The following is a 15,667-nucleotide window of genomic DNA, read 5'->3' as shown; positions in this document are numbered from 1 at the left end:
CTTATACATGACATGAAGTATTTATAGATTTTAAATTGTTTGCCTTCAAATCTAAAAAAACTCAAGAAAAAGTTTAGATCTGTATACAACAGTTTTAAATTCATTTTCATGATGTTCATCTTTTAAATTTAAAAAACCAGTATATGACAAATATAAACTGTACATCGATAAAAATATAATAAAGTTACATTTTATTCAAATCCAGCAGTTAATTTTCAAAATACCAAGCTAAGAAGTTATAGTAGAATATATTACAGAATACATAACTCAGTTAAAGGGTTTATAAAGTACTCTCAAAATCTATTGCCACAAATGTTTCCTGTCTATCTGATCTTTTATTTTATTCTTAAGAGCCATTGTTCTATTTGTAGATAGTAAAATATTTAATTAGTGATTGTGCTTCCTATCATAATGTAAATAAGGCATGCCAATCTCTAACGCATTCAACGGAACCTTATTTTAGCTGAGTTGATCAAAGTTTTGGCACTTTCAAAACTAAAACCATTAAGTCATAAACAATACATTATATGTAATTTATAATAAATGGCTAACATGCAGATAGTTTAAAAGCTGTGTTATGAGCCAAAGACAAGCAACTTAAGAATCCAAAAATATTTTATTTTGTTTTATAAATTTATTTATTTATTGTTTATTGGTTCAATTTATATGCTGCCCTTCTCCAGAGACTCAGGGCGGCTTACAATGTGTTAAGCAATAGCCTTCATACTTTTGTATATACCTGCTTAGTAGGGCTTTCGGCTCCCCCTAAGCGGTGTTCTTTTTTTTTATATACAAAGTCAGCTTACTGCCCCTACAATCCAGGTCCTCATTTTACCTACCTCAAAAGGATAGCATATAAAAGGGAATATTACATGAAATTTTTCACGAACTCACTTAAAATGCCCAGATCATTCAAGAAAAAGTCATGCAGTTTAAAGAATATAATCCAGCATAATTTTAATAATATATGGTGCATGTTTTGACCATATATTCTATAGCTTAATAAATATATCCCTGAACAGTTAGTACAGTTAGTCAGTATTTTAATACTAGATATGAATGTGGTATCTAGGATTTAAAAATACAGATTTATTGGAGTACAGCATTGCAATGTTTTTCCCCAAAATAAGACCTATCCCGAAAATAAGCCCAAGCATGTTTTTTATAGGTGCCTAACATAAACCCTACCCTCCAAAATAAGCCCTACTTAAGAGCCTGCGCAGGGATTGCTCACAGTGCTGCAGCCATGAGGCGAGGGGGTTGAGCTGCCCCACACACCCTTCACCAGCTCACCTCAGGGCCTCTGCAGCCAGGCCATCCATATCCCGACACCTGCATCATGACCGCAGCACCAGCAGCCGGCCCATTTCTTCTGCTTGCTCGCGGCTGCAATGGAGCAGGAGGCCAAGTGGTATGCTGGTGCCATAGCCATGAGGCGAGGCAGGTGTCAGGACATGGATTATCTGACTGCAGAGACCCTAAGGTAAGCTGGTGCAAGGCCTATGGGGCACTCCACCCCCGCCTCACCTCATGGCTGCAGCACCATCATGTCGCTCAGCTTCCTGCTCCATTGCACCTATGAGCAAGCAGAAGAAGTGGGCTGACAACCACGAGGGTTCCTTTTGGATGAGGCTTGTGGAGCTTCCATTGTGAGGCAAAGCAGGTGTCGGGGCATGGGTGTCTGGCTGCGGGGCCCTGAGGTAAGCCAGTACGGGACGCATGGGGTATCTCCACCCCCCTGCCTCTTAGCAGTGACACTGGCACATGCCACAGCCTCCTGCCCTGCCGTGAGCAAGTAAAAGAAGTGGGTTTCCTGTACATGGGGAAAAAAATAAAACATAATACTAGTGCTTATTTTGGGGGCCAAAAGAAAATAAGACCCAGTCTTATTTTCAGGGAAACACTGGTATGTAATAATGATAGTTTGTCTTTTCAAAAGAGAAGTTGTTCTCAGCTGACATTTAAGGTCTAACTGCCACTTTTGTATTGTCCAAAATAATGTACTGTACAGATAGTTCTTGAGAAATGACAGGCCTCTTAATGATAGTTCAAAGTTATAACCAACACTCCAAAACTACATACTACTCTATTTCAAAATTATGTAAGTTTTAGTGGCCTTGTGGACATTCATCCTTATTTTGGGGATTCTCCAGTGCCCTCCTACCTCTCTTCTCTCTCTCCCACCCTGATGGGACTGCTCCTCACGCTTTCTGGAAGCAGCTGTCACCTTCAGGGTCCCAACAATTCCTTGCGCAAATGGTGACTGCTATCACAGCTTTCTGTGCCCATCAGCTGGTCGCTGATCAGCTGATCATCAGGAGGCTACAAGCCTCTCCTGCCTCTGCATAGGATTTATTTATTTATTGTTTATTGGTTCAATTTATATGCCGCCCTTCTCCAGAGACTCAGGGCGGCTTACAATGTGTTAAGCAATGTGTTGAACAATAAAAGGAAAGAAGATCTTTCTGCAACTTTTCCTTTGAATTAGGAAAAAAAACCCCTTCACCTCCCAAAATTAGCTGACTACGATACTGTAGAAACTTGTGCAACAAAATGGAGGATGCTAGGTATTTGTAAGCTTTAAGTGTCTGTCTAAATTTCTGTAGAGCCCAGATAGGACTTAAAGGCTAGAGACTGTAGACTGCCTTCTACAGGCAATCAGACAGACAGCTAAAGCTTGCAAAGGCCCATTTTGTTGCACAAGTTTCTACTGTAGGGTAGCTTGAAGATGAAGGTTTTTTCCCAATTCAAGAGGGAAAGCTGCAGAAAGATTTTCTTTCCTTTTTGCTTCTGTTCCTCTACTCTACAACCTGGAGTCAAGGTGGCTTTTGGGGGGAAGGAGGAAGGAGTTAAGCAGGTTTTAGAAAACTCTCCCTGAAGCTATCAACTGAGTCATTAAATTTTGCTACCTGTGTCTGATAAATATTTCTTCCACTAATGAGCAAAAGTTTTATGCATTTAACTAGACGCAAATAAGCAAAACATATATTTTCATTTTATAGATGGAAATTTTATTTTAAGTACAATATATCTTGATTTCTTCTGCTTTGACTGTAGCAATCAAAAAAAACCAACCAAGTTTATTTATTCCGTCATTTGGTATAAGCAGAGATAAGATGTGTCATAAACCCACTAAAGATTATACCTATCCTTATGGAATCTGGTGGTATGCTCTAAACTCTATGGCAGTGACTGTAATACAAAATTACCATAATAACTATGGCTCTTTTTTGATAGTATGTTAATACAGTCTGAAGAAGGCTTTTAGATGAAGATGGAACAGAGCTATGCAGGCAGAAGAAAATAATACTGAAAACAATACTAGACATTAAAATTATGTTTATTTTCATTAAATAACATTAAATATACATTAATATTTTCATGTTCTGCTAAGTTATAAGACTCCTGTGATGTAGTAATATGACTCAAATGTGAAATGAAATGAAAGTAAGTTGCAGTATCCTCGGAGGTAAAAAAAAACCCAGTCAAGATGGCAGTTGTGGCAGTGTGACAGCAGCACTACTCTTTTTTGTACATGCATAAATGGTGCACACCAAGACAAAGGGTGCTGCTACAACTGGTATGTTGATTTTTTGACATGTTTCCTCCCCCTCCTTCTGAAAGTCTTTTGTTTATAAGAACACACATTTATTATTGTTGGAAGAAATTACAAAAATTATGGTCTTAAAACATACAAATTACCTCAAAAGCAAAGAAAGTATGCTTGTTGCTTTAGAATGCTTTTTTAAGCCATGTTTCATTTTAGTTAAAAGACAATAAGCAGACTAGTAAACATATGATAACCAATTACAATTCTTTGTAGACTGGGCTGCAGACTGAATGAAAATAAACAATTAGTTTGACAGCCATTGCATATACCACATTAAGCAAAATTCTTCTGAGAGAGCATCAAGAGGCTTGGGCTTCTACATGCAAACTGCTCTTATTTTTACTAGATGCAGGATCTATGCAGCTACCACCAACTATCTATTAGGACCTGTTACTTGATGACTGCATATTTCTACAACAATAGCATTATAGCAGTCTGAAGCTGGAAAATTCAGAGTATAAAAACAGTTTGTTTCATGCTATACAACAAATGAATGTGGAAATAAATAGTTTCAGGGAAAACACCAGATGTAGACTAGACTAGAAAAAATAGTGTGCAGTAGAAGACCATAAGATTAGCTAGACATCAGTAAATTCATTTATTTATCACCATATTAGATAAAGTGGTTAATAATATTCAGATCAAATTAATACTAATTATGACGCTTGTAATTTCTTGAAGAATTTTTATTTTGTTAAGTTATCTAATTTTTATACAACTGCTTTTCCCCATAGTTTCAAAGTCAAAAATTAAAAAAGAGGAACAAACATTTGAATTACTTTTTAAATAGAAAACCAAGACTAGAAGCAGACTATGGAAAGAAAATTACTAGGCTATACAGAACAAGAAACTGAATCTCAATAGACCTTTTTCAGGCTCATTTACAACAAAATAAATTGTTCTAATTCTTTTTGTTGAAGAGGTCGCATTTGCCCACTATCTTCTTTCAAATGGATAGCAGCTATTCTGCACATGAATGTATCACTTTATCTACAGCCTGATCCACAGCTGTTTAAAGTTCCTGCTGACCACTCTCATTCTCTTTTTATTTTAATTCTGTTACCAAACACCAGGATTTAGCTAGGGTCCCCAACTCCTCTGTTTTCTTACTTATTTACCTTTCCTACCTTTTGGAAATATATTTAAACCAAGAATAAAGGATAGTGAGATAGTTATTTAGAAATGGAATTGAAGCTTTAAGTATCTCTGCCTCAATAAAGGACCCATTGTTTATATGAGGTATCATTACTACAGTCTATTTTCTTCTAATGGCAAATGTTAGACTTCAAAGTTTACTGTCATAAATGATCAGAATTTCCACTTCATAATTAATATAATTAAATTGCATTGTTATTTTAGTATTTTCTTGCCGAATCTTTTCAGATTCAGTAGTACTTTCCTTTAAAAATTAAATTGGAGAATAAATGCTTGACATCACACATAAACATGCATAACTGTGGTTTTTATTTATTTATTTATTAATCAAATTTCTATACTGCCCTACTCCCGAAGGACTCAGGGCGGTGAACAGCCAAGATAAAATACAGATAAAACAAATATTAAAAGTCCCTTAAAATTATTAAATATTTTGGCCGAAACACAGATTAAAACACCCAATTTATAAAATCAAACGAATTAAAAATTTAAAAGAGGAGAGTTAGGCCAGGCCAGCCTGCTGAAATAAAAAAGTTTTGAGAGCACGACGAAACGTGCGCAGGTCCGGGATCCTCCGTATCTCCGGGGGGAGCTCGTTCCAGATGGTAGGTGCTGCCACAGAGAAGGCTCTCCCCCTGGGGGCCGCCAGTCGACACTGTTTGGCCGACGGCACCCTGAGAAGCCCCTCTCTATGGGAGCGTACTGATCGGTGAGAGGCTATTGGTAGCTGAAAGCGGTGTCGTAAATACCCCGGTCCGATGCCATGGAGTGCTCTAAAGGTGGTAACCAAAACCTTGAAGCGCACCCGGAAGACCACCGGGAGCCAATGCAGCTCGCGCAGGAGGGGGGTCACATGGGAGCGCCATGTCGCTCCCATAACCACCCGCACGGCCACGTTCTGGACCAGCTGAAGCCTCTGGGTGCTCCTCAAGGGGAGCCCCATGTAGAGAGCATTGCAGTAGTTCAGGCAGGAAGTAACGAGAGCATGAGTGACCGTATTTAACGAGTCCCGATCCAGAAAGGGACCAACTGACTATATCGGGATGTCGGAAACCACAGCCACTCGGTCTTGGATGGGTTGAGCCTGAGTCTGTTCCTCCCCATCCAGATCTGCACGGCCTCCAGGCACTGGGACATCACTTCAAGGGCATCGTTGGGGTAGTCCGGGGTGGAAATGTACAGCTGAGTGTCGTCAGCGTACTGATGATACTTCACCCCGAAACCACGGATGATCTCACCCAGTGGCTTCACATAAATGTTGAACAGAAGGGGTGAGAGGACCGACCCTTGTGGCACCCCACATACAAGGGGCCTCGGGGTCGACCTCTGCCCCCGTCAACACGGACTGCGGCCGGTCAGAGAGAAAGGAGGAGAACCACCGTAGGATGGTGCCCCCCACCCCTAACTCCTCTAGCCGGTGCAGCATGATACCATGGTCGATGGTATCAAAAGCCGCTGAGAGGTCTAATAGGACTAGGACAGAGGAACAACCCCTGTCCCGAGCCCTCCAGAGATCATCAACCAATGCAACCAATGCCGTTTCCGTGCTGTACCCAGGCCTGAAGCCCGACTGGAACGGATCCAGATACGATGATTCATCCAGGTACTGAGGGAGCTGTCGCGCTACCACACTCTCAACAACCTTCGCAACGAAGCGAAGGCTGGAGACTGGATGATAATTTGCCAACACTGCTGGGTCCAGGGAAGGCTTCTTGAGGAGAGGCCTCACCACCGCCTCTTTCAAGGTGGCGGGGAAGACACCCTCACTCGGAGAAGCATTTATAATCCCCTGGAGCCAACCTCGTGTAACCTCCTGAGAGGCCAGCACCAACCAGGAGGGACACGGGTCCAGTAAACATGTGGCTGCGCTCAGTCTGCCCAGTATCCTGTCCACGTCTTCGGGCGTCACAGAATCAAACTCTTCCCAGATAATACTCACAAGACCTGCCTCTGTCCTCCCTCCTGAATCTACCCAGTCAGAGTCCAGGTGTTCCCGAATCTGAGCGATTTTGTCATGCAGATACTGTACAAAATCCTCGGCTCTACTCTCCAAGGGGTCCTTCCGCGCTTCCTGGTGGAGCAGGGAGCGGGTCACCCTAAACAGGGTGGCCGGGCGATTATCTGATGACGCAATAAGAGCAGCAAAATAGTTATACTTCGCCACTTTTATCGCCACCAGGTAGGTCTTAATATGAGACCTTACCAGTGTTCTGTCAGATTCAGAATGGCTGGCCCTCCAACCGCTCTCCAGGCATCTTTTCCGGCGCTTCATCTCCCTCAGCTCCTCGGTAAACCAAGGAGCCAGGTGAGATCGGCGCCGGGTCAGAGGTCGCAAAGGCATGACCCGATCCAAAGCTCCAGCGGCCGCCCTATCCCAAGCGGCCACCAGCTCCTCAGCCGAGCCGTGTGCCAGAGCCTCAGCAAATGGCCCAAGCTCCATCTGGAACCTATCTGGAACCTATCTGAACCTATCTATATATAACCTATCTACCTACCTATATTTTAGGCATCCACATGTTATTTTAAATGTAAAATAGTTATTTCTAAGCTCAGAAATAAAATATTAAAATAATTACACATATTATTCTCAATTTGATTTAAAATTGTAAAAGTAGTTTTCCAGAAAATGGCTGAACACTGGGATGATTTTTTTCTCCTGCCAACAAACGGTTGACTTTGCTGCCAAAGCTAGTCCTTTGGCAGTGGGCTCCCCAGATTTGAATGAGAGAACTAGGAATGACACAAGATGATCCTCAAATGACCGTGTACTAGCCAGGGAAGAGAAATCTAGATGATTGCAATTCTTGGTAAGAGCGGTTAGAGGATTATCTTTTCCTGTCACTGTTTTTTTTTTTTTTTTAGGTGCACCTTGGTTTTAAACATCAGCTTTTGAACCTTTTTTTTTTGCTTTTAATTTACATGTTTAATTCATTGTCTAGTTGAATGCTGATTTATTTTATACCCCTTTGCTAGACATAAAATGTAAATTTTACCTTTTTTTTTTTTACCGCTTTGCTTTGGAGTTATGAAACACTTTTGCTTTTATCACATGGACACCAGTGGTGCAAAGACTTTCTCCTTAATAATGAAAGTGATTTGATTTACATTTGCAACAGATTTTTACTGCAAGGATTTTGTATTTTACTAACTTTTAAAAGAACTTTGCCATTTTATTTTTCTTTTATTTATATATATCTCTGGTCTTTTTTCTTGTTTTTCTAAAGAGGTTGGAATTTTCCCTTTCTTTTCTGTTGACTCTCTATCATGGGAAATATTATTGTAATTTTTCCTGTGGTCATTCTGTTATGGAACATGTATTTCTGTTATCCTTGAGAGGATTTGGCTATGTTTTGTTGTGAAAGTTTGGTTATAAAACAAATTTGGATTATATTAAAAATGAAAATAACAATAAATTAAAGATATTGAACATTATATATTATATGCTCTTTACAATGACAGAGAAACAAAAAGAGACATAAAAGAAAGGCTAGAGCCATATCAATTTAATGTCAAAGCCTCTGAAAACAAAATGCTTTTCAAATTATAAACTCTGAATGAAAATTTTGATAAAAGATTTGATGATTTAACAACAGTTATAAATCAACCCAAGAATGACACTTGGATAACAGCAGCTAAATCATACTTAAAATTGGGTGGATTGGAAGTCAATTTGTTGCTGATTGAATTGAGGGAGAAAGAGATTTGTTTGAGAACTGCAGGCTTGTTGGAGAAGGCTGAAAGAAGCATGAATTTAAAAAGCTTATTGCATATTGTTTTGCGAAATACAATAATAGACTGTTAACAGAGGGCTTTCAAGTTTATTTTTGTGGTTGGGTTTACCTGTTAAATGTTTTTTTAAAGAGTAGATAGATGGTCAAATCAGCTGGGGAAATAATGATGTAGAAGATTATAAATTGTAGAGCTGTTTTGCAAGGGGGAACTATTATTGTAGAAATATATTTATTAGTGTTGGGGGGCACTTTATGTTTATATTTGTCTCTTTATGCATATTTTTGTCTTATTTAGTTTTGTTTTGCTTTGTTTTTGTTTCCCTTTTTTCTGTTGAAGTTTGCATTTTAACTTTGGAAATAACATTTATTAAAATTGTACATGTATAGGCATCAGTGGTGGGCAAACCGGTAACAGCGGTGGTGGGAGGCTCCTCCACCCACCTGGACGTCATCACAGATGCTCTGTGCATGCACAGAAGGACTGCGCATGAGCGAAGCGAGCGCATGCGCGTGCACTCATACCTCCGAACCAGTAGCCAAGGTAAGTGAAAACCACTACTGACAGGCATCTATAGTGGGCACAGGGGGGTAAGTGACAAAACATGTGGCAATATCTCACTGCAAATTCCATGATTTACATACTTGGATCTGATGTCATGATGCATTTACACAAGAGTGGGTCTTGCACAGTAATGAAGTATATTTAATATTTTTTTTATTTTCACAGTTAGTAGTGGCCACTACATTTAAATGGAAGGATTTATCATATTGAAAAAGTTATATCAAAATGTTGAGGAAAATAAATTTTTATTTATTTATATTACATTATTTAAGTAATAAGCATTATAGTTCTGGGAGAAAAATATATCCCTTACAGTCCAGATGAAATTTATATTTTTACAACTTCAAATGCAGTTTTATTTATTAGCTGAATTATTAGTGCTCTAGTTCCAATGTTATAATTTTTGCAATTTCTTGAGTCTACAACTGCAACTGTAAGACTTACAGTAGGTTTTCAAAGAAGAAATCTAACAATACCTCCAACTTTGTATCCCACCCAGCCTTCCTTGTGGCAGAAATGCCACCATTAGGGAAGTCAAAGAAGAGATATAACAGGATTCTTCTGCAACTGGTGCCTAAACCATTCTCCTTCCCTCCTATATCCCATCCCAGCTCTCTGATGTTTCTTAGACTCAGCAGATATTTATTTAGCCTGCACAAAACCCTAATGTATTACTTTTATGAAGCATCAATTTGATAGGGCTCAGTAAAATGGTCTCCCCTTTCTAGGTATTGCATTGGGGCACAGAAGCCACTTCTATAAAGTGAAGCAGCTGAACAAAGTTATTGGAGTCAGTGTGGTTCCATGAACTGAAGCAGCAAAGCTTTGCCAGTGATAACTCTATTGCTGGACTGAACTTAGAACAGATACCTTCCCTTTTGTTGTAATGAAAAGGAACAAAACCAAAGCTAAACAAAAAGCCAGGATGAAGATAGAGCATCACAATTATTTCTTTGTGTTTATATATTCCCTGCTATTGTAGGCAGAAATAGTCAGAACTGCAAAGATCCAAATGTAGCTTTCTGCCACCTGAGCACTCTTCAAATATGTCAGCACAAATGGAGGCTCCAGTTCTGAAGATAGCTTGAATAATATATTTCAGGATTAACTCTAAAAAATACAAGCTGACATAACAAATATGTGTATACTTACAGAGACTGGAGAGAGTGTAGGTTCTGAAGTGCTTCAGAAGGAACTTGTCTTAACAGGTTGTTCTGAAGCATTCTATATTAGTACATAAAATTGGTAAACAAAAAAAGATACTTAAGTTTGTTGTCTTATGCTAATTAGAACTACAAATATAAATTAAATTAGTAATTCCACAGAAAGCTCTTGCTAATTACTGCTATCCAAAACCTGAATTTTAGGTACAATAACTGTTTTGCTATTGTAATATAAACTTTATTCAAGGGTTAGAATATTAGAAACCTAGATTTTAAGTTTCCACTGTCATGAAACTGTTTTTAAAAACTGCATCTGCTTTATCCCACAATTTAACCTATCCTACAAAGCTGTAAGACAGTGGCTCCTAACATTTTGGCCACCAGGGATTGGTTCCTTGGAGAGAGGTTTTCCGTGGACCAGAGGAGGCATGATTTTGTGTGCTGCCTGCATCCAGTGAATGGGGCTTTGCTTGCTAGAGTGGACCAGTTTCTGGCATGCTGCGGACCAGTGCCGGTCCACAGACAGGGGCTGGGGATCCTTATTGTAAGAGAGTTAAATTAGGTAGCTTTCCATTAGCTGGGTACCACAAGACTGTAATTACTGAGGAACCTGACTTGATGAATATTACCAAGAGCTGGATTGATTAGCTGCATATTTGACCCAGCTTTTGCTAATCTGGTTTCTCAATATAGAATTTACCTAGGCTTTAGAGTTGATGGTCAAATGAAGTGATCCATAAAAATATTAACTTGCTGACCAGGAAAACTTGAGGCAGGCTACAATGGCATTTTGCCCAGCTAGAAAACAGAACCTAGGTTTTTTTTTTAATCAATTTTTTATTTTACTCAAAAGATTACAATAAAAAATCCAAAAGAAAAAAATTAAAAACTAGACAAAAGCATTGCATCTTTATTGTTACCTAGCAAGAAAATTGAATATTGGTTCCTTCAAAGATCTGCTATGATAGATTTGTGAGATACATCTGAATTCTGCATTTGATATAGCATTTACCAAATATCAAATTCATTATCTAATGCAATTTGTAGGATAATCTTTAGTAAAGCAAGATGCTTGTAATTGTTAGATCTACATGATTTTTCTTTTCTTTTGTATTAGTTTAGGTTCGTAAACTAAATTATGACAATCCTAGGAAAGTGAAAAAATATTCTATAGCTTTAAGCAAAAACAACAATATTTTTTCCAGATTGAGTGCATTTACTATATAAAGAGAAAAAAAGATACAATCTCTAAATATTAATAGTTATTATGTTTATAGTAATTAATTTGTTCATTTTCTATTTTTCCCATTAAAAATGAAACTAGAAATAAAAATCAATATTTTCATCAGCAGAATTATCAATAGAATATTCTTTGGAAACTAAAACATATCCTTTGTTAGAAGCTAAAGATGCAAGCATTTATATACAATCAGATTTCCTCTGATATTGTGCAAAAATGCTAATGTCATGAGTAAATTGGTTTTGGAAAATTCTTTAAGAAAGTGAAGATATATTTTGTTATAGGTTTAGGGTTGTAGCTGTATCAAAATAAATATTTTAGCTTTAAATACAGTGTGCTTTAATTAGCATAAATCCCCAGATTTTAATACATCACCTAAAATGTATAAAACAATACTATAATTTACTTACAATATTTTAAGTCTAAAGAGTCCAGCAAATGCTCCTCTGGGGATATATGTCAAGCTATTTCCTGCCAGACGCCTACAGGGTTAAAAGATAAAGGATAAACAGATTTCATCTCATGTGGAATTAATTTGGATGTTAAAATGTTCAAGACAGCAGTGTTGGAACAACCAAAGAGCCAGAAGTAGTTGTTTAAGAGCTCTGTTTTGTCATAATTAATGTTCTGTGCAAAACATCCTGTAACTATACAGTCCATTTACAAGCAGCTGGGCAAATGTAGTTTGCCTCAATAAATCTAGTTTATGTTACATGTGTAATTGTTCAATCTGCTCTGCTTCAGTAGCAAATAATTCAACATTCTAGGCTGTGGATGGTCCACTAGTTGTATATCATTATGATAACTTTATAGTTCTTCCACAAGACACAAACATAGTCAGAGGAAGCACTTTTTCTGAAGTAGAAACTTCATCAGCTTTGAATTTACATAAGCAAATGAGCTCCAATCAATATATAAACACCTCCTATCTAACAGGCAGAAAGAGATAAAATTAAAAATAATCTGTTTTTAAAACTTCACAATCAATCTTGTGTTGTCTTTTTTATATAAACAACACTGCTTTGGATTTGGATTACCATTCATTTTACAGCTGTTTCTTCTTCATTCCTTAGTTGTTTCCTTTGCTAGAAAATAGAAGTGTGTCTAGTTTGCAACCTGCCCCATTGGCCTGTCCTAGACCTGTCCTATTATCTTCAAATGCCTACTCCTATGATTGATGTAACATTAATCAAGTTATCTCATTGGCTTATCTATGTCAAAATGAGAAAGACTTTATATTCTTCATGTCTACTCTTCAGAACTTTATGCACCCATAAGAATCTTAAACATCAACAGCAACATTTTGAATGCATTGGAATTTATGCTAGCATGTTTTCAAATTTCTTGGAATAAACTTGATCTCCTAGCCCTTGAATAGTTGAGCGTGATTTTACAATCCATAGGTTGCCATAGATGTTATAAGAATAATGGAAAGAGTCTCTAATTAGCCTGAAGAATTTTGAGATGCATTCACTTAAAGGCTACATTATCAGGAGCGATGGGACAGGATCTCAGCATTTATTAGTTAATTTTGTATACTGTTAGCTGTCAAATAATATGTATTGTTCACATAATTTTCAAGTATTATGAGAAACATAATGGCTGACCATGATGGTGCTCACAAGTTCCATTAAGCCACAATTAGCTTTAAATATGTTTTGTTGATTATGTTTAACTGGCTGGGTTCTCACAATCTAAAAAGCCATAAGCAATTATTTAGAAAACAATGAATCATGCAAAACCAAATCACACTGAACTACCAGTATATCTTTAAATTTCACTATTGATTATTCAGTAAATGTATTATACACATTTAATTTTTCTTTATTAGATTTATATTCTTTTTTTTTGTTTGTTTCAGAGCTCAAGACAGATTATGTGGAGATCTCCCTTCATTTGATCCCAACAACTCTGTGACATAAGATAGGCTAATGAGAATGGGTGTCTCAAAATCTCCCATTAAGTTTCCATGACTAAGGAGGTATCTAGAACTCCTCTGTCTTTGTCCAACACTGGAATAAAATTGTTCTAATTATGTATTGGTCTGGTTTCACTTTGATAGTGTTTTCATTTTATTCTGTTCTATTTTAAATTTATAAGATTCCAAATACAATAATGAAGTAAAGTTTGAAGTTCAATCAGTGTCTAAAAAAAAGGTATACTTTATGTTGAACATCCATGCTTTCATTTCTGTACCCATGTGCATCCTTGAATGATTATTTACAATATAGTTCTATTTACTTGTTGAGTTCATTATTATTTATTATATAGTAAGTGTTCAGAATGACTGTTATATTTTCTTGAATAAAATTTCATTTTTAATATTTTAAACAATAACATAGTGCCCTTATTTGCATTATCAAGTTTGACTTATATTTACAATGTGTTACTGCCTGCTTGGGACAGACATGGCTTATAAATATGAATGCACTTTAAAATATAACTAAATATTCTGTACTATATACATCCTTTGTAAACCAGAATGGAATTCATCACTACAGAGAGAATCATACAGTATTTTGAGAATGTATCATCAAAAGCTGGTATCTGCATTAAAACCATGTTTATATTTAGACTCATATCATCCAGGAATCTGTTTTCGTTGTGACCAGCTTTAGAATTTTCAAAAAAGAGAATATTGCTGGGAAATCTATTATAATTTTTTAAAAAATTTCGTTCTATAATTTATCATCTTTCCACTTGAAAATCCTGTTTATTGTGCATTTTATTTATTTCCCATCTTCATTATTTTTATAGATAACTCAGCGGGGAATATGTTTAATATTCATTTCTCCTACTATTTTTCCCACAACAACAAACCTGTGAGAGGGTGACTGGCCCAGCTGGCTTTCATGCCTGAAGTGCGATTCATAAGCTATAAGATTCATAAGCTATAGTGGGATTCATAGCAGTCTAGTTTCCAGACTGATGACTTATCCATATTATCTTTTTATAAATTTGCTGCATATTAATTGAATCATGTTGAAATGAGAATAATTACTTTTAATTCATGGTAACTTCTCCCAAGCTCAGAACTGAACTGGCACCTGTTTGATCAAATGACATTAACTAATTTTAAAAGCCGAGGTCCTTTTCCACCCCACTATCTCTCCACTGTATCAAAAGAAAGCCTTTTCTTTTCTTTTTCTTTTGCACTGCTGGAGTTTGTGGTAATCCATTCTTCTGTTGGTGGGAATTCTTACCTGTCCAGACTATTAAGATCAAGCAAGCTATTCATTTTAAAGCAGTCACTGAAAACACTACAACAGCCTGGAGCTTTTCATCCCCATTAATCATTGTCAGAAAGAAGGGAGAAACAGATAGAACGCTTCTCATTTTCAGCTTTGCTCTTTTATTCTGGGTTGCTGTGCACCAAACAGGACTTACAAAGATAGATTTGTAAAACTTCCAAACAGCCTGGATCCCTGATATATTTTCATGTTGAATTCCTGGAAACTGTCTGCATGGTTTAGAGCCTTTTTTCCTTCTCCCACACTCCCACCAAGCAGTAGAATATCATGGTTACAGATATGGGACAGCTCTTGCAATTACAACCTTATACTGTATGTTATCATTACAGACTAAGATACCGTTAAATGCAATATAGTGAACATAGCAGGCCACTTGGAACCAGCCTTTCTTCCATAGTGATACATTTCTTCCATTTTAAAAGTGGCAGTATATGAAATCACAATTAAATAAAAAGAGTAATATTTATTTTTAAAATTTTCAGTTTTTATAAACCAGCATTTTTCTTTATTCAGAAATTGTAATTGTCTATTTTACTGAACCTAGTACTTTCCTACCAAATGTTGTATAATGTTATGAGGTTTTTTCTCGGTGATGGTCAAAGAAATGTTAAAAAGCACACAAGTATTTCATCCCACTTTTTTTTTTTTTAATGGCATGAAACTTAGTTATATCAACTACATTTTAAGGAACATTTGTCACTTACTCTGCACAATGGTTGTTATCTGAAACCAGCTGCCAAATAATTCTTTTGGAACAGAGGAGGAAAGAAAGAACAAATCTCTCCTCAAGTGAATTTATCTTTGCATTATTCTACTAATAGCACCTGTTTTAGTTATTGAATAATAGCAGTACACAAAAAGCTGCTTGGAGATTTGCCCATTCTGCTTTTGTTTGAGATGGTGATTTTTCAGCCTTAGAAAAGAAATCAGATACGTTTCTCTCAACATTGCCATG

The 15,667-nt window shown here is 37.0% G+C and overlaps 1 protein-coding gene across 2 annotated transcripts in view; it reads right to left on the bottom strand.

Annotated features, from left to right (window-relative positions):
* Positions 1-15,667, bottom strand: part of LGR5 (leucine rich repeat containing G protein-coupled receptor 5) — a 67,590-nt gene that overhangs the window by 32,334 nt on the left and 19,589 nt on the right. For both annotated transcript variants that reach the window (XM_070947168.1, XM_070947169.1), the window contains 2 exons: positions 11,872-11,943; positions 10,211-10,282 (listed from right to left, as the gene is read on the bottom strand). In XM_070947168.1, coding sequence (XP_070803269.1) covers positions 10,211-10,282; positions 11,872-11,943 — 144 coding nt within the window. The remainder of the gene's footprint in view (positions 1-10,210; positions 10,283-11,871; positions 11,944-15,667) is intronic.

This window comes from Pituophis catenifer, unplaced genomic scaffold, assembly GCF_029215685.1.
Source record: "Pituophis catenifer annectens isolate HBS135680 unplaced genomic scaffold, rPitCat1.0.hap2 SCAF_7, whole genome shotgun sequence".
NCBI lineage: Eukaryota > Metazoa > Chordata > Lepidosauria > Squamata > Colubridae > Pituophis > Pituophis catenifer.
This window is presented reverse-complemented; position numbering and strand designations above follow the sequence as displayed.